This window comes from Procambarus clarkii, chromosome 24, assembly GCF_040958095.1.
Source record: "Procambarus clarkii isolate CNS0578487 chromosome 24, FALCON_Pclarkii_2.0, whole genome shotgun sequence".
NCBI classification, from domain to species: Eukaryota; Metazoa; Arthropoda; class Malacostraca; order Decapoda; family Cambaridae; genus Procambarus; species Procambarus clarkii.
Window position 1 is genome coordinate 886,847 of NC_091173.1, and position 26,380 is coordinate 913,226.

A 26,380-nucleotide genomic window follows, 5' to 3' on the forward strand; every position below is an offset into this window, starting at 1 on the left:
ATGATGTATGAGGAGTACTGTTACGGACCCGAGTCCATCGTCGGAGCACGGAGCAGTGACGACAACGCCATCTGTGAGTCCGCTCCCGAAAACCCCACAACATGGACAACGCCATCTAGTGGTGACAGGATATGCCGGCAACAGGCGCTGGATTCCTGTCCTTGTCAGCTCGTGACGTAGCCGCTGCTGACCTCTGGTGAGGTGGCGCTTAGACAGTGAACGCCATCTATGGAGTGAAGAGGTGGACGTTTCTGTCTAAGCTAGTAAGTGATGTATCCTGGTGGCCCTAGGTCGTGTGCCCAGTACTGATGACGTGTCTGGTTTCAGAGTCGACCTAGGACTGCTGTGTTGGACGATGGGGCAGTCTACCCAAGGCAGCCAAGGTCTCTCCACCAGTCTGCTTTGAAGAAGCTGTGAGCCACCCCCGGACGAACTTTGTTGAGAGTATAATAGCCTGCCTGAGGAGTGGCAGTGTCGGGAATCGCCTTATCCGGGACTGGCTGGTGGAAGAGACTACCCACTGTGCTGAATGAGGAGAGTGACCAGCGAGTCACAAGAGGCTCCTGCCTAGAGCTCGCAACCCTAGTATCAGTCGTGGAGTGGCCTAAACAGCGAGGCTGATCGGTACCTGCCAGCTACAGGCTGGATTGTGTTTGAAGGCCTCCACGACGGAGCACCCAGTGGGACTGTGGCCAGGGTAGATTCGTAGTAGTCATCGTGGATTCATAGTGGGCCACGGAAGAAGGAACCAGGGCTACCCAGAGTGAGCCTCGCCGAGTATTGTCTTCGAAGGAAGACGAAACTTTAGTAATATTTCCTGTGTCTTTTTACATATGGTGGTTGGAATATATATATATATATATATATATATATATATATATATATATATATATATTATTAAATATGACCGAAAAAGTAAGATTAATAATTCTAACACGAATTTTCTCAATCTTTCGTACATTTCGTTTCACTGTTGGAGGTAAATCAATTCTCCAAAATTCATTTTTATTTCTAGTCTGACGCGACACGAGCGCGTTTCGTAAAACTTATTACATTTTCAAAGACTTTAGTTCACAAATACACAACTGAATAGAACTTACGCATCTCCGATTTTATATCTACATTTGAGTGAGGTGGAAGGGGTGATGTGGCATTAACACAAGACAGAACAAGATGTGGTATTAATAGGGTATTAATTTCATCAACACAAGACAGAACAAGAGTATTAATAGGGTATTAATTTCATCAACACAAGACAGAACACGAAACAATGGATATTGAATAGAAGTGTTTGTAGGAAGCCTATTGGTCCATATTTCTTGATGCTTCTATATTGGAGCGGAGTCTTGAGGTGGGTAGAATATAGTTGTGCAATAATAGTCGACATGAACTTGAAACCGGCCATATACTGCAGGTATGTTGACGACATTTTTACACAGGTACCTGATGTCAGACATCTGCAGGAGCTGAAGGAGGCATTTGAGCAGAGTTCCGTGCTGCGTTTCACTTACGAGATGGAAAAGGATGGGAAGCTGCCCTTTCTAGATGTAACAGTCATGGAAAAGGGCGGAGGTTTCCACACTGCAGTCTACACTAAGGAAACAAACATAGGAATGTGCCTAAATGCCAACAGCGACTGCCCAGACAGGTACAAGAGGAGTGTTGTTAACGCATATGTCGACCGTGCTCTCAGCCACAGCTCAGAATGGAAGCAAGTCGACGAAGAACTCTGTAGGGTAAGGCAGATCCTAGTCAATAACGGCTTCTCCAATGGTTTCGTCGAAGACATCATAAGAAGGAAAGTGAAAAGCCATGCAACCTCTGAAGAGACAACTAACACAACACCTATACCCCCTATTAGACTATTTTACAGGAACTTCTTTTCCACAGCTCATAAAACGGAGGAAAGGGTCCTGAAAGATATTGTTAATAGAAACGTTATCCCTACAGACAAAAATCAGAGGACACAACTGACGATTTACTATAAAACCAGAAAAACGGCCAGCCTACTCATGAGAAACTCTCCAGACACAAAACAGAACGCTTTAAAAGAGACTAACGTCGTCTATGCCTTCAAATGCCCTCTTGGGGACTGTAAGCTCCAAAAAACCCAGTATATAGGCAAGACAACAACATCTCTTTCTAGGCGTTTAACGATGCATAAGCAACAGGGCTCCATTAAGGAACATATAATCTCTTCCCACAACCAAACCATCGCCAGAGAAATCCTAGTAAACAACACAGAAATCATCGATAGATACAGCGATAGCAGGCGGCTTGACGTTTGCGAGGCACTACACATCAAGAAGTCAACACCAGCAATCAACAGCCAATTATTGCACAACTATATTCTACCCACCTCAAGACTCCGCTCCAATATAGAAGCATCAAGAAATATGGACCAATAGGCTTTCTACAAACACTTCTATTCAATATCCATTGTTTCGTGTTCTGTCTTGTGTTGATGAAATTAATACCCTATTAATACCACATCTTGTTCTGTCTTGTGTTAATGCCACATCACCCCTTCCACCTCACTCAAATGTAGATATAAAATCGGAGATGCGTAAGTTCTATTCAGTTGTGTATTTGTGAACTAAAGTCTTTGAAAATGTAATAAGTTTTACGAAACGCGCTCGTTTCGCGTCAGACTAGAAATAAAAATGAATTTTGGAGAATTGATTTTTGATTTACCTCCAACAGTGAAACGAAATGTACGAAAGATTGAGAAAATTCGTGTTAGAATTATTAATCTTACTTTTTCGGTCATATTTAATAATATATGTCTACAGGAAAGACTGCTACCAAAATATACTAGTATATATATATATGTATATGTATATATATATGTATATATATATATATATATATATATATATATATATATATATATATATATATATATATATATATATATATATGTCGTACCTAGTAGCCAGAACGCACTTCTCAGCCTACTATGCAAGGCCCGATTTGCCTAATAAGCCAAGTTTTCCTGAATTAATATATTTTCTCTAACTTTTTTTCTCATGAAATGATAAAGCTACCCATTTCATTATGTATGAGTTCAATTTTTTTTATTGGAGTTAAAATTAACGTAGATATATGACGGAACCTAACCAACCCTACCTAACCTATCTTTATAGGTTAGGTTAGGTACCCGAAAAAGTTAGGTTAGGTTAGGTAGTCGAAAAACAATTAATTCATGAAAACTTGGCTTATTAGGCAAACTGGGCCTTGCATAGTAGGCTTAGAAGTGCGTTCTGGCTACTTATATATATATATATATATATATATATATATATATATATATATATATATATTTAATATAATTATATATAATATAAAGAGAATATACATATATTAGAAAACAGGAGTATTTGTGTACCTCCCCTATTGTTTTAACTTGCGTTACGGGGCTCACCCCTTGAACGCCTCTACTAACTTGGGGCCGGATTCCCAAACTCTACTACCATCAGAGAAGAACCCGGTTGCATCCCAGTAGGGCCGTAACAAGTACCCTCACCCTAACTACCCCTCACATGACAGGTGTAAACAGTGTTCCCGGGTGTTGTGAAGCACATCACACTGGTGATCAGAGCACACAAGTGCAGCAGTTAGCGTGTGGATACTATATGAAGCCTTCGGTTAAGGTGGCACTACACGTCTTCACAATATTGAGGTCAACAACAGCCAACACTCGCCCAGTTTAGATGAGTTCTTGGGAGGTTTGTGTTCCCACTGGCAGCACCGACCTGCAGGTGTGTTGAAGGTGGCTATGGCACGATGATGACCACACACCTGTCTCTCCTCGGTCTGTCTCTCGTCGGTCTGTCTTTGTATCTCTGTTCCTCTCTGTCTGTCTCTCTCTTTGTCTGAGTCTCTCTCTGTATCGCTATATTTTTTCAGTTGATTTCTCATCTCTGTGTCTCTGGCATCCGCTCCGCCGGCCCCACCCTCCCACACCTCCCACCACCTGCTAAAAATATCAGGCAAGCATGGGCGCGCGCGAGCGTGTGTGTGTGTGTGTACTCACCTATTTGTACTCGCCTATTTGTACTCGCATATTTGTGCTTGCAGGGGTTGAGCTCTGGCTCTTTGGTCCCGCCTCTCAACTGTTAATCAACTGATGTACAGATTCCTGAGCCTATTGGGCTCTATCATATCTACACTTGAAACTGTGTATGGAGTCAGCCTCCACCACATCACTGTCTAATGCATTCCACCTAGTAACTACTCAGACACTGAAAAAGTTCTTTCTACCGTCTCTGTGGCTCATGTGGGTACTCAGTTTCCACCTGTGTCTTCCTTGTTCGCGTACCACCAGTGTTGAATGGTTTATCCTTGTCTACCCGGTCGATTCCTCTGAGGATTTTGTGGGTTGTGATCATGTCTCCCCTTACTCTTCGGTCTTCCAGTGTCGTAAGGTGCATTTCCCGCAGCCTTTCCTCGTAACTCATGCCTTTTAGTTCTGGGACTAGTCTAGTGGCATACCTCTGAACTTTTTCCAGCTTCGTCTTGTGCTTGACAAGGTACGGGCTCCATGCTGGGGCCGCATACTCCAGGATTGGTCCTACATATGTGGTATACAAGATTCTGAATGATTCCTTACACAGGTTCCTGAAGGCTGTTCTGATGTTAGCCAGCCTCGCATATGCCGCAGACGTTATTCTTTTTATGTGGGCTTCAGGAGACAGGTTTGGTGTGATATCAACTCTTAGATCTTTCTCTCTTTCCGTTTCATTAAGTACTTCATCTCCTATTCTGTATCCTGTGTCTGGCCTCCTGTTTCCACCGCTTAGTTTTATTACTTTGCATTTACTCGGGTTGAACTTCAATCAGCCATTTGTTGGACCATTCACTCAGTCTGTCTAGGTCATCTTGTAGCCTACTACTATCGTCCTCAGTTTCAATCCTCATAATGTTTGCATCATCAGCAAACATAGAGAGAAACGAGTCTATACCCTCTGGGGGATCTTTTACATATATCAGAAACAGTATAGGGCCAAGGACTTACCCCTGCTGGACTCCACTTGTAACATCTAGCCAATCTGAAATCTCACCCCTCACGTTGACTCGTTGTCTCCTGTTGCTTAGGTACTCCTCTATCTAATGGAGACCTTCCCTTTCACTCCAGCCTGCATCTCCAGCTTTTCACTAGCCTCTTGTGTGGCACTGTATCAAAGGCTTTCTGACAATGCAAAAATATGCAGTCTGCCCACCCTTCTCTTTCTTGCCTTATTTTTGTTGCCTGGTCGTAAAATTCAAGTACCCCTGTGAGGCAGGACCTGCCATCTCTGAACCCATGTTGATGCTGTGTTACAAAGTTCCTTCGCTCCAGCTGTTCCACTAGCTTTCTTCGCACAATCTTCTCCATCAGCTTGTATGGTATGCAGGTTAGGGACACTGACCTGCAGTTCAGTGCCTCCTGTCTATCCCCTTTCTTGTATATCGGGACAACGTTAGCTGCTTTCCAAATTTCTGGCAGTTCCCCTGTTGCCAGTGATTTGTTATACACTATGGAGAGTGGTAGGCACAGTTCTTCTGCTCCTTCCTTTAGTATCCAAGGGGAGATTCCATCTGGGCCTATAGCTTTTGTCACATCCAGCTCTAGTAAACTCTTCCTTGCTCCCCCGCTGGTAATCTCAAACTCTTCCAGTGGTTCCTGGTTAACTATTCCCTCTTATCTCTGTAACATCTCCTTGCTCTAAGGTGAAGACCTCCTGGAATTTCTTATTCACTTCCTCACACACTTCCTTGTCGTTTGTAGTGAATCCTTCTGCCCTTATCCTTAATTTCATAACCTGTTCCTTTACTCTTGTTTTTCTCCTGATGTGGCTGTGCAGCAATTTAGGCTGTATCTTTGTCTTGCTTGCGATGTCATTTTCGTATTGTCTTTCTGCCTCTCTTCTCATCCTGACATATTCATTCCTGGCATTCTGGTATCTTTCTCTGCTCTCCAGTGTCCTGTTATTCCTATAGTTTCTCCATGCCCTTTTACTTTGCTGCTTAGCTAGCCTACATCTCTGATTAAACCATGAGTTTCTCATCTTCATTTCTCTGTTTTCCTTTTGGACTGGGACAAACTTGTTTGCTGCGTCCTGGCACTTCTGCGTGATGTAATCCATCATATCTTGGGTCGTCTTTCCTCTGAACTCTGTTTCCCATGCTAGTGTACTCACCTAGGATTGCTTGCGTGGGTTGAGCTCTGGCTCTTTGGTCCCGCCTCTCAACCGTCAATCAACAGGTGTACAGATTCCTGAGCCTATTGGGCTCTATCATATCTACACTTGAAACTGTGTATGGAGTCAGCCTCCACCACATCACTTCCCAATGCATACCATTTGTCAACCACTCTGACACTAAAAAAGTTCTTTCTAATATCTCTGGGGCTCATTTGGGCACTTAGTTTCCACCTGTGTCCCCTAGTGCGTGTGCCCCTTGTGTTAAATAGCCTGTCTTTATCTACCCTATCAATTCCCTTGAGAATCTTGAATGTGGTGATCATGTCCCCCCTAACTCTTCTGTCTTCCAACGAAATGAGGTTTAATTCCCGTAGTCTCTCCTCGTAGCTCATACCTCTCAGCTCGGGTACTAGTGTGCGTGTGCGTGTGTAACACTGGCAGCTGGCCAAGTGTAGCCAGCATGGCTGTGTGTTTACCAACACCATCGTTGTCAGGTAGGCCCTCCCCCCCCTCCCTGGTGCTGTGAGCTTAATATAGTCTGTGTGGGAGCCGGTCGGCCGAGCGGACAGCACGCTGGGCTTGTGATCCTATGGTCCCGGGTTCGATCCCAGGCGCTGGCGAGAAACAATGGGCAGAGTTTCTTTCACCCTATGCCCCTGTTACCTAGCAGTAAAATAGGTACCTGGGTGTTAGTCAGCTGTCACGGGCTGCTTCCTGGGGGTGGAGGCCTGGTCGAGGACCGGGCCGCGGGGACACTAAAAAGCCCCGAAATCATCTCAAGATAACCTCAAGATAACCCCCCCCCCTGTGGTTCAGCAGGCTAACACAGTGTGTGTACCCCCCCCCCTGTGGTCCAGCAGGCTAACACAGTGTGTGTACCCCCCCCCTGTGGTCCAGCAGGCCAACAGTGTTTGTACCCCCCCCCCCTGTGGCTCAGCAGGCTAACACAGTGTGTGTACCCCCCCCTGTGGTCCAACAGGCTGACACAGTGTGTGTGTACCCCCCCCCCTGTGGTCCAGCAGGCTAACAGTGTGTGTACCCCCCCCCCTGTGGTCGAACAGGCTGACACAGTGTGTGTGTACCCCCCCCCCCTTGTGGTCCAGCAGGCTAACAGTGTGTGTACCCCCACCCCCTGTGGCTCAGCAGGCTAACACAGTGTGTGTACCCCCCCCCCTGTGGTCAAGCAGGCTGACACAGTGTGTGTGTACCCCCCCCCCCCTGTGGTCCAGCAGGCTAACACAGTGTGTGTACCCCCCCCCCTGTGGTTCAGCAGGCTAACACAGTGTGTGTACCCCCCCCCCCCTGTGGTTCAGCAGGCTAACACAGTGTGTGTACCCCCCCCCTGTGGTCCAGCAGGCTAACACAGTGTGTGTACCCCCCCCCATGTGGTCCAGCAGGCTAACACAGTGTGTGTACCCCCCCCCCCCTGTGGTTCAGCAGGCTAACACAGTGTGTGTACCCCCCCCCCCCTGTGGTTCAGCAGGCTAACACAGTGTGTGTACCCCCCCCCCTGTGGTCCAGCAGGCTAACACAGTGTGTGTACCCCCCCCCCTGTGGTTCAGCAGGCTAACACAGTGTGTGTACCCCCCCCCTGTGGTTCAGCAGGCTAACACAGTGTGTGTACCCCCCCCCCCTGTGGTTCAGCAGGCTAACACAGTGTGTGTACCCCCCCCCCTGTGGTTCAGCAGGCTAACACAGTGTGTGTACCCCCCCCCCTGTGGTTCAGCAGGCTAACACAGTGTGTGTACCCCCCCCCCTGTGGTTCAGCAGGCTAACACAGTGTGTGTACCCCCCCCCCTGTGGTTCAGCAGGCTAACACAGTGTGTGTACCCCCCCCCCCTGTGGTCCAGCAGGCTAACACAGTGTGTGTACCCCCCCCTGTGGTCCAGCAGGCTAACACAGTGTGTGTACCCCCCCCCCCCCTGTGGTTCAGCAGGCTAACACAGTGTGTGTACCCCCCCCCCCCCCTGTGGTCCAGCAGGCTAACACAGTGTGTGTACCCCCCCCCCTGTGGTTCAGCAGGCTAACACAGTGTGTGTACCCCCCCCCTGTGTTTCAGCAGGCTAACACAGTGTGTGTACCCCCCCCCTGTGGTTCAGCAGGCTAACACAGTGTGTGTACCCCCCCCCCTGTGGTTCAGCAGGCTAACACAGTGTGTGTACCCCCCCCTGTGGTTGAATAGGCTGACACAGTGTGTACCCCCCCCCCTGTGGTTCAGCAGGCTACCACAGTGTGTGTAACCCCCCTCCCTGTGGTTGAATTGGCTGACACAGTGTGTACCCCCCCCCTGTGGTCCAGCAGGCTAACACAGTGTGTGTACCCCCCCCCCTGTGGTCCAGCAGGCTAACACAGTGTGTGTACCCCCCCCCTGTGGTCCAGCAGGCTAACACAGTGTGTGTACCCCCCCCCCTGTGGTTCAGCAGGCTAACACAGTGTGTGTACCCCCCCCCCCCTGTGGTCCTGCAGGCTAACACAGTGTGTGTACCCCCCCCTCCTGTGGTTCAGCAGGCTAACACAGTGTGTGTACCCCCCCCTGTGGTCCAGCTGGCTAACACAGTGTGTGTACCCCCCCCCCCCTGTGGTACAGCAGGCTGACACAGTGTGTGTACCCCCCCCCCTGTGGTCCAGCAGGCTAACACAGTGTGTGTACCCCCCCCCCCTGTGGTCCAGCAGGCTAACACAGTGTGTGTACCCCCCCCCCCTGTGATTCAGCAGGCTAACACAGTGTGTGTACCCCCCCCCTGTGGTCCAGCAGGCTGACACAGTGTGTGTACCCCCCCCCCCTGTGGTCCAGCAGGCTGACACAGTGTGTATACCCCCCCCCCTGTGGTTCAGCAGGCTAACACAGTGTGTTCCCCCCCCCCCCGTGGTTCAGCAGGATAACACAGTGTGTATACCCCCCCCCTGTGGTTGAATAGGCTGACACAGTGTGTACCCCCCCCCTGTGGTTCAGCAAGATAACACAGTGTGTGTACCCCCCCCCCTGTGGTTGAATAGGCTGACACATTGTGTACCCCCCCCCTGTGGTCCAGCAGGCTGACACAGTGTGTACCCCCCCCCCCTGTGGTCCAGCAGGCTGACACAGTGTGTGTACCCCCCCCCTGTGGTCCAGCAGGCTGACACAGTGTGTGTACCCCCCCCCCCTGTGGTTCAGCAAGATAACACAGTGTGTGTACCCCCCCCCCCCTGTGGTCCAGCAGGCTGACACAGTGTGTGTACCCCCCCCCCTGTGGTCCAGCAGGCTGACACAGTGTGTACCCCCCCCCCTGTGGTTCAGCAAGATAACACAGTGTGTGTACCCCCCCCCCCTGTGGTCCAGCAGGCTGACACAGTGTGTACACCCCCCCTGTGGTCCAGCAGGCTGACACAGTGTGTGTACCCCCCCCCCTGTGGTTCAGCAAGATAACACAGTGTGTGTACCCCCCCCCTGTGGTCCAGCAGGCTGACACAGTGTGTACCCCCCCCCTGTGGTCCAGCAGGCTGACACAGTGTGTGTACCCCCCCCTCTGTGGTCCAGCAGGCTGACACAGTGTGTGTACCCCCCGCCTGTGGTCCAGCAGGCTAACACAGTGTGTGTACCCCCCCCCTGTGGTTCAGCAGGCTAACACAGTGTGTGTACTCCCCCCCCCTGTGGTTCAGCAGGATAACACAGTGTGTATACCCCCCCCCCTGTGGTCCAGCAGGCTAACACAGTGTGTGTACCCCCCCCCCCTGTGGTTCAGCAAGATAACACAGTGTGTGTACCCCCCCCCCCCAGTGGTCCAGCAGGCTGACACAGTGTGTGTACCCCCCCCCCTGTGGTCCAGCAGGCTGACTCAGTGTGTACCCCCCCCCCTGTGGTCCAGCAGGCTGACACAGTGTGTACCCCCCCCCCCTGTGGTTGAATAGGCTGACACATTGTGTACCCCCCCTGTGGTTGAATAGGCTGACACATTGTGTACCCCCCCCCCTGTGGTCCAGCAGGCTGACACAGTGTGTACCCCCCCCTGTGGTTCAGCAGGCTGACACAGTGTGTAACCCCCCCCCCCTGTGGTTGAATAGGCTGACACATTGTGTACCCCCCCCCCCTGTGGTCCAGCAGGCTGACACAGTGTGTACACCCCCCCCTGTGGTCCAGCAGGCTGACACAGTGTGTACCCCCCCCCCTGTGGTTCAGCAGGCTGACACAGTGTGTACCCCCCCCCCTGTGGTTGAATAGGCTGACACAGTGTGTACCCCCCCCCCCTGTGGTCCAGCAGGCTGACACAGTGTGTACCCCCCCCCTGTGGTTGAATAGGCTGACACATTGTGTACCCCCCCCCCCTGTGGTCCAGCAGGCTGACACAGTGTGTACACCCCCCCCCCCCTGTGGTCCAGCAGGCTGACACAGTGTGTACCCCCCCCCTGTGGTTCAGCAGGCTGACACAGTGTGTACCCCCCCCCTGTGGTTGAATAGGCTGACACAGTGTGTACCCCACCCCTGTGGTCCAGCAGGCTGACACATTGTGTACCCCCCCCCTGTGGTCCAGCAGGCTGACACAGTGTGTACCTCCCCCCCTGTGGTTCAGCAAGAAAACACAGTGTGTGTAACCCCCCCCCCCCCTGTGGTTGAATAGGCTGACACAGTGTGTACCCCCCCCTGTGGTTCAGCAAGATAACACAGTGTGTACCCCCCCCTGTGGTTCAGCAAGATAACACAGTGTGTGTACCCCCCCCCCCTGTGGTCCAGCAGGCTAACAGTGTGTGTACCCCCCGCCTGTGGTCCAGCAGGCTGACACAGTGTGTGTAACCCCCCCCCTGTGGTCCAGCAGGCTGACACAGTGTGTGTACCCCCCCCCCTGTGGTCCAGCAGGCTGACACAGTGTGTGTACCCCCCTCCCTGTGGTCCAGCAGGCTGACACAGTGTGTACCCCCCCCCCCCTGTGGTCCAGCAGGCTAACACAGTGTGTGTACCCCCCCCCCTGTGGTCCAGCAGGCTGACACAGTGTGTGTACCCCCCCCCCCCCTGTGGTCCAGCAGGCTAACACAGTGTGTGTACCCCCCCCCCTGTGGTCCAGCAGGCTGACACAGTGTGTGTACCCAGCAGGCTAACAGTGTGTGTACCCCCCCCTGTGGTCCAGCAGGCTAACACAGTGTGTGTACCCCCCCCCCTGTGGTCCTGCAGGCTGACACAGTGTGTACCCCCCCCCTGTGGTCCAGCAGGCTAACACAGTGTGTGTACTCCCCCCCCCCTGTGGTCCAGCAGGCTAACACAGTGTGTGTACCCCCCCCCTGTGGTCCAGCAGGCTGACACAGTGTGTGTACCCCCCCCCCCCTGTGGTCCAGCAGGCCAACACAGTGTGTGTACCCCCCCCCCCTGTGGTCCAGCAGGCCAACACAGTGTGTGTACCCCCCCCCTGTGGTCCTGCAGGCTAACACAGTGTGTGTACCCCCCCCCCTGTGGTCCAGCAGGCTAACACAGTGTGTGTACCCCCCTCCCTGTGGTCCAGCAGGCCAACACAGTGTGTGTTCCCCCCCCCCCTGTGGTCCAGCAGGCTAACACAATGTGTGTACCCCCCCCCCCTGTGGTCCTGCAGGTTAACACAGTGTGTGTACCCCCCCCCCTGTGGTCCAGCAGGCTAACACAGTGTGTGTACCCCCCCCCCTGTGGTCCAGCAGGCTAACACAGTGTGTGTACCCCCCCCCTCTGTGGTCCAGCAGGCTAACACAGTGTGTGTACCCCCCCCCACTGTGGTCCAGCAGGCGGACACAGTGTGTGTACCCCCCCCCTGTGGTCCTGCAGGTTAACACAGTGTGTGTACCCCCCCCTGTGGTCCAGCAGGCTAACACAGTGTGTGTACCCCCCCCCCCCCTGTGGTCCAGCAGGCTAACACAGTGTGTGTACCCCCCCCCCCTGTGGTCCAGCAGGCTAACACAGTGTGTGTACCCCCCCCCCCCCCCTGTGGTCCAGCAGGCGGACACAGTGTGTGTACCCCCCCCCCTGTGGTCCAGCAGGCTAACACAGTGTGTGTACCCCCCCCTGTGGTCCAGCAGGCTAACACAGTGTGTGTACCCCCCCCCTGTGGTCCAGCAGGCTAACACAGTGTGTGTACCCCCCCCCCTGTGGTCCAGCAGGCTAACACAGTGTGTGTACCCCCCCCCCCCTGTGGTCCAGCAGGCGGACACAGTGTGTGTACCCCCCCCCCCCCCTGTGGTCCAGCAGGCGGACACAGTGTGTGTACCCCCCCCCCCCCCTGTGGTCCAGCAGGCGGACACAGTGTGTGTACCCCCCCCCCCCCTACACAGTCACACGTGGTGGGGTTCGACCCCACTAACAGAGGGGAGACAGCCAGTGCTGCAGGTCAACAACCTCACAGATATTGTCATTGTTCCACCCAACACGTTCACACATCTTTGTCTGGCAGAGTGCGTGGTGGTGTTGGTGTCTGGCAGAGTGCGTGGTGGTGGTGGTGTTGGTGTCTGGCAGAGTGCGTGGTGGTGTTGGTGTCTGGCAGAGTGCGTGGTGGTGTTGGTGTCTGACAGAGTGCGTGGTGGTGTTGGTGTCTGGCAGAGTGCGTGGTGGTGTTGGTGTCTGGCAGAGTGCGTGGTGGTGTTGGTGTCTGGCAGAGTGCGTGGTGGTGTTGGTGTCTGGCAGAGTGCGTGGTGGTGGTGGTGTTGGTGTCTGGCAGAGTGCGTGGTGGTGTTGGTGTCTGGCAGAGTGCGTGGTGGTGTTGGTGTCTGGCAGAGTGCGTGGTGGTGTTGGTGTCTGGCAGAGTGCGTGGTGGTGTTGGTGTCTGGCAGAGTGCGTGGTGGTGGTGGTGTCTGGCAGAGTGCGTGGTGGTGGTGGTGTCTGGCAGAGTGCGTGGTGGTGTTGGTGTCTGGCAGAGTGCGTGGTGGTGTTGGTGTCTGGCAGAGTGCGTGGTGGTGTTGGTGTCTGACAGTAAAGCCTTCTCTTAATTGTTAGTTGTTACTTCCCTCACTGAAGGGGCGAGATTACTTCACTGTCGTCTGACGTATGGAACTGAAGCACAGTTGGTAATTTATTGCTTCATATATGTCAACTAATGACTTTGATGGCAAGCTTCTCTGCTCGCTTACTTTGGTCTCCAAAATGTTCTACCGGAACTGTTCCGGAGATGACCTCGTACTACTCTCCTGAGCCTACACTGACCTTCCCGCTCACAGTTACACAGTAATATTACCACCAACACTGACCTTCCCGCTCACAGTTACACAGTAATATTACCACCAACACTGACCTTCCCGCTCACAGTTACACAGTAATATTACCACCAACACTGACCTTCACGCTCACAGTTACACAGTAATATTACCACCAACACTGACCTTCACGCTCACAGTTACACAGTAATATTACCACCAACACTGACCTTCCCGCTCACAGTTACACAGTAATATTACCACCAACACTGACCTTCCCGCTCACAGTTACACAGTAATATTACCACCAACACTGACCTTCCCGCTCACAGTTACACAGTAATATTACCACCAACACTGACCTTCCCGCTCACAGTTACACAGTAATATTACCACCAACACTGACCTTCCCGCTCACAGTTACACAGTAATATTACCACCAACACTGACCTTCCCGCTCACAGTTACACAGTAATATTACCACCAACACTGACCTTCCCGCTCACAGTTACACAGTAATATTACCACCAACACTGACCTTCCCGCTCACAGTTACACAGTAATATTACCACCAACACTGACCTTCCCGCTCACAGTTACACAGTAATATTACCACCAACACTGACCTTCCCGCTCACAGTTACACAGTAATATTACCACCAACACTGACCTTCACGCTCACAGTTACACAGTAATATTACCACCAACACTGACCTTCCCGCTCACAGTTACACAGTAATATTACCACCAACACTGACCTTCACGCTCACAGTTACACAGTAATATTACCACCAACACTGACCTTCACGCTCACAGTTACACAGTAATATTACCACCAACACTGACCTTCCCGCTCACAGTTACACAGTAATATTACCAGCAACACTGACCTTCACGCTCACAGTTACACAGTAATATTACAACAAGCAGCCATGTTTTTAACCCATAAACTAATGACAAAGCTCCTGTGGTGTCTCTCCTGTAACGGTCAACATTATTGAACTAGTCTAATCTATTCAACTCTTCCCCCCATGTCCGAGTGCATTCAACCCCATGCCCGAGTGCATTCAACCCCATGCCCGAGTGCATTCAACCCCATGCCCGAGTGCATTCAACCCCATGCCCAAGTGCATTCAGCCCCATGCCTAAGTTCATTCAGCCCCGTGCCCAAGTGCATTCAGCCCCATGCCTAAGTTCATTCAGCCCCGTGCCCAAGTGCATTCAGCCCCATGCCCAAGTGCATTCAGTCCCATGCCCAAGTGCATTCAGCCCCATGCCCGAGTGCATTCAGTCCCATGCCCAAGTGCATTCAGCCCCATGCCCGAGTGCATTCAGCCCCATGCCCAAGTGCATTCAGCCCCATGCCCGAGTGCATTCGGGTTATATGGTCAACTGTTTCATCTAGATCAGGTTTAAGCCACATAACATGACATATCAAATGATAAAGCTGAGTGGTACACAGGCCTCACCAGCAAGGGCATTTGGAACTGTTAAGTATTTAAAGTGAGTAAAGTAATTGTTTATTTAAAGTGAGGCCTATCATGAGGTTATCTTGAGATGATTTCGCTGCTTAGCGTCCCTGCGGCCCGGTCCTCGACCAGGCCTCCTTTTAGTTACAACCCCCCCCCCCCCCAAGAAGCAGCCCGTGGCAGCTGTCTAACTCCCAGATACCTATTTACTGCTAGGTAACAGGGGCATCAGGGTGAAAGAAACATTTTGCCCATTTGCCTCTGCCTCCACCGGGGATCGAACCTGGAACCTCAGGACTAGGAATCCGAAGTGCTGTCCACCCAGCTGTCAAGCGCCCAGGCCTGGATACTATTCAGGTATACACACACACACACACACACACACACACACACACACACATATATATATATATATATATATATATATATATATATATATATATATATATATATATATATATATATATATTCACATGTCATTAAACACAACAGCATTGTGACTTATAAATTTTCTTTTGGCTATTTGCCATTCTAGGTCAATATGTTCTACCATCTGGAGTGTGAAGAAACACTTGATCACTTAATCTTTCCACTTGTGTTGGTCGACGTTTGGTCAGCAATGTGACACCTTCAGGAGCACACTGTTGACCTGACACAGCTATACTGAGCTTACAGGCTTCTTGTTGTTGTTGTTGTTTAAGAGTCGCCACGACAGTCCCCCATGGTGTAGTGGTAAGACACTCGCCTGGCGTTTCGGGAGCGCTTTGTCCTGAGTTCGTATCCTTGCCGCAAATCCTTAACTGTAGGCTTTGTTTACCTAACAGTAAAGTGGGTACCTGGTTGTTAAACGGTTTGGCGGGTCGTATTCCAGGAAACATATGACACGTGCTAGTGGCTGGACAATAATGTACATATATAATATGTACATATATGTATGTATATATATGCGAACGAGCCTGAACGGTCTCCAGGCATATATGCTACTGAAAACTCACACCCCAGAAGTGACTCGAACCCATACTGCCATGAGCACTCTGCATCTGGTGTACAGGACACCTTAACCACTCGACCAACACGACTGGACAAAAGAGGATGGTAGCCGAGGCTATTTCCCCATCCCCCCTCCGGCACTCGGTTGGTAATCTTGGGCATGGTATTTTATCAAATCACCTCATTTTGTCGGGTCATATTGGTCGAGTGGTTAAGGTGTCCTGTACGCCAGAAGCAGAGTACTCCTGGCAGTATGGGTTCGAGTCACTTCTGGGGTGTGAGTTTTCAGTTGCATATAGTCCTGGAGACCATTCAGGCTTGTTCGCATTTGTGTTCCTCACGTGTGTCCCAAAGAATGAGGTGATTTGATAAAATACCATGCCCAAGATTACCATCAGAGTGCCGGAGGGGGGATGGGGAAATAGCCTCGGCTACCATCCTCTTTTGTCCGGTCGTATTGGTCGAGTGGTTAAGGTGTCCTGTTTGCCAGATGCAGAGTGCTCCTGGCAGTATGGGTTCGAGTCACTTTTGAGGTGTGAGTTTTCAGTGATGTATATATATATAGTTATATATATAGTTATATATATAGTTATAAAAAAAGCTACTGGGAATAAAAAGTTGCAAATATATATATATATATATATATATATATATATATATATATATATATATATATATATATATATATATATATATATATATATATATATATATATATATATATATATATATATATATATATATTAGTATATTTTGGTAGCAGTCTTTCCTGTAGACATATATTATTAAATATGACCGAAAAAGTAAGATTAATAATTCTAACACGAATTTTCTCAATCTTTCGAACATTTCTTTTCACTGTTGGTGGTAATTCAAAAATGAATTCTCCAAAATTCATTTTTATTTCTAGTCTGACGCGACACTTGAGCGCGTTTCGTAAAACTTATTACATTTTCAAAGACTTTAGTTTACAAACACACAACTGAAACTGAATAGAGCTTTGCACATCTTCGAGTTTATATCTACATTTGGGTGAGGTGGATGAGGTGAAAACGAACTTTCAACAATGGGTATTAAATGGGTATTAAATTCAAACACAAGACAGAACACGAAACAATGGGTATTGAATGGAAGTAATTGTAGAAAGCCTATTGGTCCATATTTCTTGATGCTTCTATATTGGAGCGGAGTCTTGAAGTGGGTAGAATATAGTTGTGCATTAATTGGCTGTTGATTGCTGGTGTTGACTTCTTGATGTGTAGAGCCTCGCAGATGTCAAGCCGCCTGCTATCGCTGTATGTATCGATGATTTCTGTGTTGTTTGCTAAGATTTCTCTGGTGATGGTTTGTTTGTGGGAAGAGATTATATGTTCCTTAATGGAGCCCTGTTGCTTATGCATCGTTAAACGCCTAGAAAGAGATGTTGTTGTCTTGCCTATATACTGGATTTTTTGAGGCTTACAGTCCCCAAGAGGGCATTTGAAGGCATAGACGACGTTGGTCTCTTTTAAAGCGTTCTGCTTTGTGTCTGGAGAGTTTCTCATGAGTAGGCTGGCCGTTTTTCTGGTTTTATAGTAAATCGTCAGTTGTATCTTCTGATTTTTGTCTGTAGGGATAACGTTTCTACTGATAATATCTTTCAGGACCCTTTCCTCCGTTTTATGGGCTGTGGAAAAGAAGTTCCTGTAAAATAGTCTAATAGGGAATATAGGTGTTGTGTTAGTTGTCTCTTCAGAGGTTGCATGGCGTTTCACTTTCCTTCTTATGATGTCTTCGACGAAACCATTGGAGAAGCCGTTGTTGACTAGGACCTGCCTTACCCTACAGAGTTCTTCGTCGACTTGCTTCCATTCTGAGTTGTGGCTGAGAGCACGGTCGACATAAGCGTTAACAACACTCCTCTTGTACCTGTCTGGGCAGTCACTGTTGGCATTTAGGCACATTCCTATGGTTGTTTCCTTAGTGTGGACTGCAGTGTGGAAAACTCCGCTCCTTTCCATGACTGTTACATCTAGAAAGGGCAGCTTCCCACCCTTCTCCGTCTCGTAAGTGAAACGCAACACAGAATTCTGCTCAAATGCCTCCTTCAGCTCCTGCAGATGTCTGACATCAGGTACCTGTGTAACAATGTCGTCAACATACCTGCAGTATATGGCCGGTTTCAAGTTCATGTAGACTAAGACTTTTTGCTCGATGGTACCCATGTAGAAGTTTGCAAACAGGACACCTAGGGGAGAACCCATGGCGACCCCATCTACTTGCTTATACATGTGCCCATCCGGGCTCAAGAAGGGTGCCTCTTTAGTACAAGCTTGGAGTAGTTTCCTTAGACGGTTTTCTGGTATGTCAAGAGGAGTACAGGCCGGATCACGGTACACTCTGTCGGCTATCATCCCGATTGTTTCATCCACAGGTACGTTGGTAGACAGAGATTCTACGTCCAACAAGGCTCTTATCCCTGTAGCCCGTGTTCCCCGCAGCAAGTCAACAAATTCCTTTGGAGACTTCAGGCTGAAGGCGCAAGGGACATAAAGGAGTCAGCAAGCCGTTGAGTCGTTTTGCCAATCTGTACGTGGGTGTGGGTATCTGGCTGATGATTGGCCGAAGTGGGTTTCCAGGCTTGTGGGTTTCCAGACACCTCCTTGTAATATTATCTCTCACCTCATTGTGTGCTTTCATTGGCAGCAATATGTAATTAGTCAATAAATCCCAGGACTCGTTGTTGCAGCTATTAGGTTATGTCGTCTATGGCTTCCCGTCATGTATTTACCTGTCTATATGTTTGTGTCTCTCTATAAGGCGTGACTCATCAGCGAGTGTTCCTCACGTCCTCCTGGACTGCCTGCGTTAAACATTAATAAACACAAGCGGCTCTCAGTAGAATCTTGCAGATAAGACTTCATGAGTGCAAGCCTTGAGTGCAAGTCTTGAGATCAAGTCTTGAGTGCAAGTCTTATGTTCGTACACACAAAGACTAAAGACTAACCCCGTCACCACACACGCCGTGCACTAAGCTGGCCAGACTCACGTTAGGACCCGAGTGTTTGGTAAACATTGTAGTCTTGGCCCCGCCACCAGAGGCGTGCTCGGGTTATATTTGGATCACTCACGACCTTCTGGGAGCGGGAACATTATTACTGAGCAGCTGTGAGGCCTTGGAGGCTGGGGGCCGCCACCTCTCACACCAGGCAACGTCTTCATTCAATATAATATTCTCCTCCACACTGTTGTTGGAGGGTACAGGAGCTAGAGTCTGTCTCCACCTCGTATTTAGGTATTCAAACAGACCTAAATATGTGTCGTGTCTTGTTTTAAAGTGTGGCCACACTACCCTTACCCTCAACACCTGCTGGAGCACCAGGTTAGTGTGGCCACACTAACCTTACCGTCAACACCTGCTGGAGCACCAGGTTAGTGTGGCCACACTAACCTTACCGTCAACACCTGCTCGAGCACCAGGTTAGTGTGGCCACACTACCCTTACCGTCAACACCTGCTGGAGCACCAGGTTAGTGTGGCCACACTACCCTTACCGTCAACACCTGCTGGAGCACCAGGTTAGTGTGGCCACACTAACCTTACCGTCAACACCTGCTGGAGCACCAGGTTAGTGTGGCCACACTAACCTTACCGTCAACACCTGCTGGAGCACCAGGTTAGTGTGGCCACACTAACCTTACCGTCAACACCTGCTCGAGCACCAGGTTAGTGTGGCCACACTACCCTTACCGTCAACACCTGCTGGAGCACCAGGTTAGTGTGGCCACACTAACCTTACCGTCAACACCTGCTGGAGCACCAGGTTAGTGTGGCCACACTAACCTTACTGTCAACACCTGCTGGAGCACCAGGTTAGTGTGGCCACACTACCCTTACCGTCAACACCTGCTGGAGCACCAGGTTAGTGTGGCCACACTAACCTTACTGTCAACACCTGCTGGAGCACCAGGTTAGTGTGGCTACACTAACCCTACTGTCAACACCTGCTGGAGCACCAGGTTAGTGTGGCCACACTACCCCTTACTGTCAACACCTGCTGGAGCACCAGGTTAGTGTGGCTACACTAACCCTACTGTCAACACCTGCTGGAGCACCAGGTTAGTGTGGCCACACTACCCTACCTGCTCTACCCTACTATCCTCCACTCAGTACCCCAGCCTAACACGGCTACAGCTCAGTATGAGCCTCACTGAGTTACCGCGAATATAGGCTGAAATATTAAATGATTAGGAAACAACAAGAATAGAGATTATTAATTTAAAACTAATAATTAAAAACTTATTAAGGACTGCCAGCACCTTCCCGCTAACATGCCTGAATGTGTCTATTACCGATCCCTCAGGAAGGAAGGGGATCGTTAATCATGAAACTCAAGGGGCAAGGTATCTTGGTAAATGTTTGGGAATTAAAGATATAATCTTTACTTTACTGATTGAGATTCAAGGGTAACTTTAATATTCATTACTGGAGGAGAACACAGGGGAAATTTTCCAAATACCACACAAATTGTCATGAATCACCATTAATAACAAAAAGGGGGGGGGGGGAAACAATTAACTAAACACAAATAAATTAAAATTACTTTATTAAGTAACACATATATTGAAATCAAATTGCAAAATATATCCAACTTTACTAAAACCTCCTACCAGGCAATGGATTACTCAGTGATGGGCATAATACTCCAGCACACTTTAACTTAAATGGTGCAGTCTGGCCAGATGTTGAATGGCTTGCCCTATAGGTCAAGAGACCTGAACCCCAGTGAGCCCAAGACACACTAACTTTAATATTTTCTAAAACTCTTACCAATGGAACAGGCTCCACCCACCTTCTAAGTTTTCCTAGACCCAATAAGCCCCGCCTCTCCAGCCTATAGCAAATGAATTCAAAGTCCACTCCAGGCCTGAGAGTGTTTACCAATGGGACATCTGGCACTTCCCTGGGGAACTCCGCCTCTTGAGTCATAAGCCAACAAGAAGCAAGAGTCTAACCTGCCTCCTGGCCTCCATGGCTTCAACCAATCAAGTACCAGGCTAGTAATAGGCCTGTTCTTAGGCCACTATTTTCCTTGACAGAAAACTCACTTGTTCCCATGGTTACCTCTCAGGAAACCAGGCGCCAGAGAGTCCAAGACACAGGTTGGAGAGCCGAGTTTATTGGCACCGAGACGAAATTCGAGACTAAGGTTATGTGACCTTAGTGGACTGCTCCTCGAAACTTGAGCCTTATGGTCTTATGGTACTGAGTGACCGGCTCTTCAAGTCGTCACTGGTTATAGACGGACAGGAGGGAGAGGGCAAACGGATCGGAAAAGGGATTGGAAGGACTGGGAAACAACGATTGGAGGGATTAGAGAAATAGGATTGGGGGACAAGAGAAGACAAGTGACTTGACCACCTGCCTACGGGGTAATTTGACTGGAGTAGTATATATGGCAGGAACTGCCAACAACAGGGGGGGGGGGGAAGAGTGACTAGAGTGTCGGACTGACAACTGGGGAGGGGAAGGGACAAAGGAATGAGACAATGGAGGAGGGGTGAATAAACAAGGACAAGAGGAAGGAGGGAGAGGGAGAGGGGAGAGAAGAGGGGAGAGGGAGAGGGGAGAGGGAGAGGGGAGAGGCATCAACTGAGCACCAGATCATTACAACTCCTCCTCTTCGGATATTAAGACATTTGTGTGTAGAGCATTTTAAAGCACGCATTTCTTACCCAACTCTACCATAACCAAAATCTCAAAAAACACATTTAACTCAACAATAAATGACCCAATGCCTCAAAACAAAACAAAAATGAACTAATCCTAACTAATTTCAATACAATCTCCAAACACAAAAATGGCACCCCCAAAAGGTGTGCCCCATCATGTATGAAATACATAACATGAAAACAAAACAACAGCAGTAATACATAAAAACATAAGGACAGAGACCGTCCCTATAACCCTGGCTGTCCACATGGATGCAGCCCCGTACCCTTCCAACTACCTGGCAGACAAAACATCCTATACCTATCTTGATATAGTAACACATAAGCTGTAAAAATCCATACCTAACAACTTACAACTAGCTAAAATCATCAACTAGCCCTCAGCTATCAAGTATTCCTTCTGGAATAAAATCAACCACATCACATCACATAAAATAGAAACATTAAAAATAAACAATGTCATTAAAAATTCAGAGGAAAGAAGAGAAAAAATTCTACAAATAGAGAACACTACCCTTCAGGGACCTCGTGTTCCACTCCACACCTGTGGCAACTGTCCACCACAGCGTATCTGGAGCCTTAAAATCTAAAGAAAATACACAAAATTATTTTTATTAAAAAAAATCAATGTCCACAGACATGTCTTTTAACCAACAAAAATACACTGGATATGAGTTTCTAAAACTCCCAATATCCCAGAGTTCATACTCAAGTCCATAACAACAACAGGTGAATACATTTTTCAGACTATTTACCACACCCTATTGTTCAATAAGTCTCCAAATATATATATATATATATATATATATATATATATATATATATATATATATATATATGTATATGTATATGTATATGTATATGTATATGTATATGTATATATATATATATATATATATATATATATATATATATATATATATATATATATATATATATATATATATATATATATATATATATATATATAAACATCAGTTTCTCGGATCTAGAAAAATCTAGGTAAAGTTCCTCACTAATCCACACTTGTAGAGGTCCTACTAGATGGTTCTCAAACTAGTTCAATCATACAACTTACCTAGAGACAGGGTAATTTTCTAGATGTTCACTTTCTAGGTTTATTTCTCTATTTCACTAGTTCTAGTTTTCAACATTTACTGATCCAGTCACTTTCCAAAGGTGTGTAGGTGCTCTACTATCAGATGGAAAATTAAAAGTCGAACTAACTGTTCCGAGTTAACACCATTTACTATTTAATATCATTTATTTATATATGAAACTTTTTCTAAGATTTCTATAGTTCTCTCTTGGTGACATTTCGTTGAGCTGTAGATTCCGGCGACTGCCTCATGTTACTTGAAGATCCTGGTCGTCTGGAAGTTCCATTTCCGGCCTCGGCCAACTACGGACAGTACAGCGGGGTCTCGTACTACCCGCACCTGACTTGAGTGACAGCTGACAGCTGGCGGCTGTCAGCTCAGGTGGACCCCGCTAACAGGAACCCGGGTTCACCTCTTCTTATCGCTCCCCAAACAGTCTTGATGGGTTGTCATAACACCATGGCTGCCACAGTAGAGCACAACTTCGATGTGCCACGATGTCTCGCGTTGGTAGTGAGGTTCGAGTGGCGTTGAAGAGGATGGCATGGTGACAGGACAGGTGGGCCCTGCCTCAGCTCCTGGGCGACGTCATCTACCGGCGTTTACTTGTTATCCCGGTACACCTTCCGTGCAACCCTTCGTGCACCTGAACCTGGGCCGAGGTACAGGGATGTACCTCACCTGGTGATTCAGCAGCACTCTGTAGGGGGTAGTGCTGTTCATACCCGAGACCACCGCGTTGCTGCTTGGTTTCCACAGACGACGCAACCGCAGGTTTTGAGAGAGCTGACAAGTCGCTACAAATAAAAACAAATTGTGCCTATGATTATAGTGGGCATTATAAACTGCGTGCCTGGTTTACCAGTTATAATATGCCAGCAACACCCAGAACTGGTAAGCCTGGGGTTTACTATTACCATAAAGATTCCTTGTTATATAACACATTTGTGAATGCAGTTTAGTTCTCTGTGGTTTAGTCACAGGTGTGGTTCAAGGGAAGGAAGTTACTGAGAAGCTGTTTACTACCTGCAAGAACAATGACTTCTTGCATACACTAGCTGCTCCATAGACGCCATATGAGTGCCAGCCACCATTACATGGCACCCTAGACCACATGTGCCACACCAAACACACATGTTGGGACCCCACAACGCCTAATCAGGCCATAGCAACTATCACAGTTAAGGCCACCAATTTACAATATATTAACCCAGCAGGTTGTAGTCTTATAATACTCAACTCTAATTACCACCATATGTGGTATAATTTATATGAATTTAATAGCAAATGTTTATAGCTTATTATATAACCACAAATTGTGGTATAAGTTGTACACATCCCACCAAATATGTGTAGCAGGTAAAGCTGGCAGCCTGATTCTACCATACAGTCCACTTAGAATCATAATTCATTGTTGAAGTAAATAACAAAATAGAAAATAAATATTCACTTAAGAGCTCATACTGCCCGCTAGGATTACCCCAAATAAGTTTGGTCCTCAACAAACTGGATGCACCAGAATTAACCAATGGCTCATCAAATCTAGGAATATACTGGTTCTCAGACCAATAAGTTTGGTTCTTCGAACCGGGATAGTCTAGAGAACTAGACTAATAAATTAAATTAATTGTGCAATATACATATTAATTATATAAATTATAGCAGCAATACACTGCTATACACATTTCTAGCCTAGCTTAATCAACCTCAGCTAAACAGTAAACAGAATTTACTGCAAGCAAACACAGGCACCAACATTGTTCCAAGCACTGAACCAAAGAACAAAATATGTGCAATCTTATTACAAGACGTGATAAGAGGCTTCTGCCCATAAATGTATGTATATATATATATATATATATATGTGTATATATATATATATATATATATATATATATATATATATATATATATATATATATATATATATATATATATATATATATATATATATTTCTTTCTAGAATTTACAAATAAATACTGCACCATACTATTTTACTGCATATTACCATTTATTTACAGTCAACTATTATGCAGGGTAAGGACAATATTCGACTGGAGTTGATGAACAATCGGGTCTAACCTAATTACTTGTGCTAACCTGGTGTAAGGGTTGGATTTCACTTGACTAGAGTTGAACTAGTTGTACAGCCTAGCAAGTATTTAACATTGTGCAGTTTACCTATAATCTTATGACAACACGAGTTGTGTTGTACATATTTACTGGTAATATTACCATAAAGTATATTTTAACTTTAATAATTTCACCTTTGAGTGTTAATGTGTGTCTCTGTGCCAACTAAGAGTGATAAAGATGAGCTAACTTGAAGTAAAGATGAGCTAACTTGAAGTAAAAACCATCAGAGACATGAGTTACCACTCAAATCGTTAGATTGAATGATTATATATAGTGTGTATTAATTTTAAGTGCTTAAAAGCGCCAAACACACCGAAACTACGACGTTGGTACAACGTTCGAACAAGTTTTAACACCTCCTAACCAGTTATAACAACCAATATAGTAAGTTGTAACAACGTTCTAATACATCATAAACACGTTAAACCAAGATGTAACAACTTTATTACAAGTTGTCACAAGCGGAAAATAGAGACAGTTTCGGTTTGTGTTTCCAGGGATGTAACCTCCTAGGAGGTAGGATAGTGTAACGAAGCTGAGTGACCCTGGGTTGTTACCAAAGGTGTGTGTTCAACATTTATAAGCAACATCCCAGCAACAAGCCCAACTAGGCTTAGCCCTAGTACAACTATCGGAAGGCTTGCCCAAGCAGCCATCATGTCTGCTGCAGGAAAAATGAAAATGGCTCTCGCAGGTTTTAAAGGCCATTTAACCAGACAGATAAAAAAAATGAGAGGATCTGTGTACACAAACTCCAGTTAATTATGTAGACCTGAAGGGTTATCATAAGGCAGCAGAAAAGAAATTTGAGCAGAAGAAGCCAAATAGAGAAATATGTGACTGTACTTGTTGATATCATCATAGATGATGCTGCCTTAGAGGCTATCATACACGAACAGACAGATTATGAAGATGCCATTCAAGCCAATTTACAGACCTTTGTCAATGTAATAATATATGACAAGGCAACAACAAACACCACAACCACAGCTTCCCTTGACCCGACACAACCAGAAGTCAAACTACCTTCAGTTAGTTTACCCACATTCTCGGGAACACAGTATGAAAGTTGGGACACCTTCTGGAACAAATTTGTTGACGCAATGGATGCTAATGCAGCTATCCCTAAAACCACCAAATTTACATACCTACAGAGTCAGCTAAGGGGAGAAGTTTTAAAAGTGGTATGTAATTTAACATTATCAAATGACAGCTATGATAGCGCAGTGCAGCTCCTAACGGAAAATTATGCTGATCCAGAACGAGCTGTCAACTTTTAGTTCAAACAATTTTTGACTTACCATCCCCGGATGGAAAAACTGACTCATTCCAAGCCTTTAGATTGGAGCTTGAGTCATTACTTAAAGCACTCAGCCATAAGGTTGATTTAAATAGAGGTGAGTGGATAACTAAAGTTGTTGTAAGACACAAATTACTCAGTGACATATTGGATAAGTTGTGTACCTTGCACAACAAATCTTCTCTGACAGTACAAGAGACTGCAGAAGGTTTACACGCTGTTATTAAACGACAGAGAGCCAATACAGATGGTAAATCAACACCTAAACCTCTGTTAACCACCCACAGTAAACCACAGAGTACACACAGTACTCCAAATAAATCTAAAACATCTACCTTCAACCCAAGGTGGAAACAAGGTGTAGTATGG

The 26,380-nt window shown here is 47.4% G+C and overlaps 1 protein-coding gene across 1 annotated transcript; it reads left to right on the forward strand.

Annotated features, from left to right (window-relative positions):
- Positions 1-25,991, forward strand: LOC138368150 (uncharacterized). Its single transcript, XM_069330451.1, has 2 exons — positions 1-73; positions 25,576-25,991. Exons 1-2 carry the CDS (start codon positions 1-3, stop codon positions 25,989-25,991), a joined length of 489 nt encoding a protein of 162 aa, XP_069186552.1.
- The last annotated feature ends 389 nt before the right edge of the window (positions 25,992-26,380 follow it).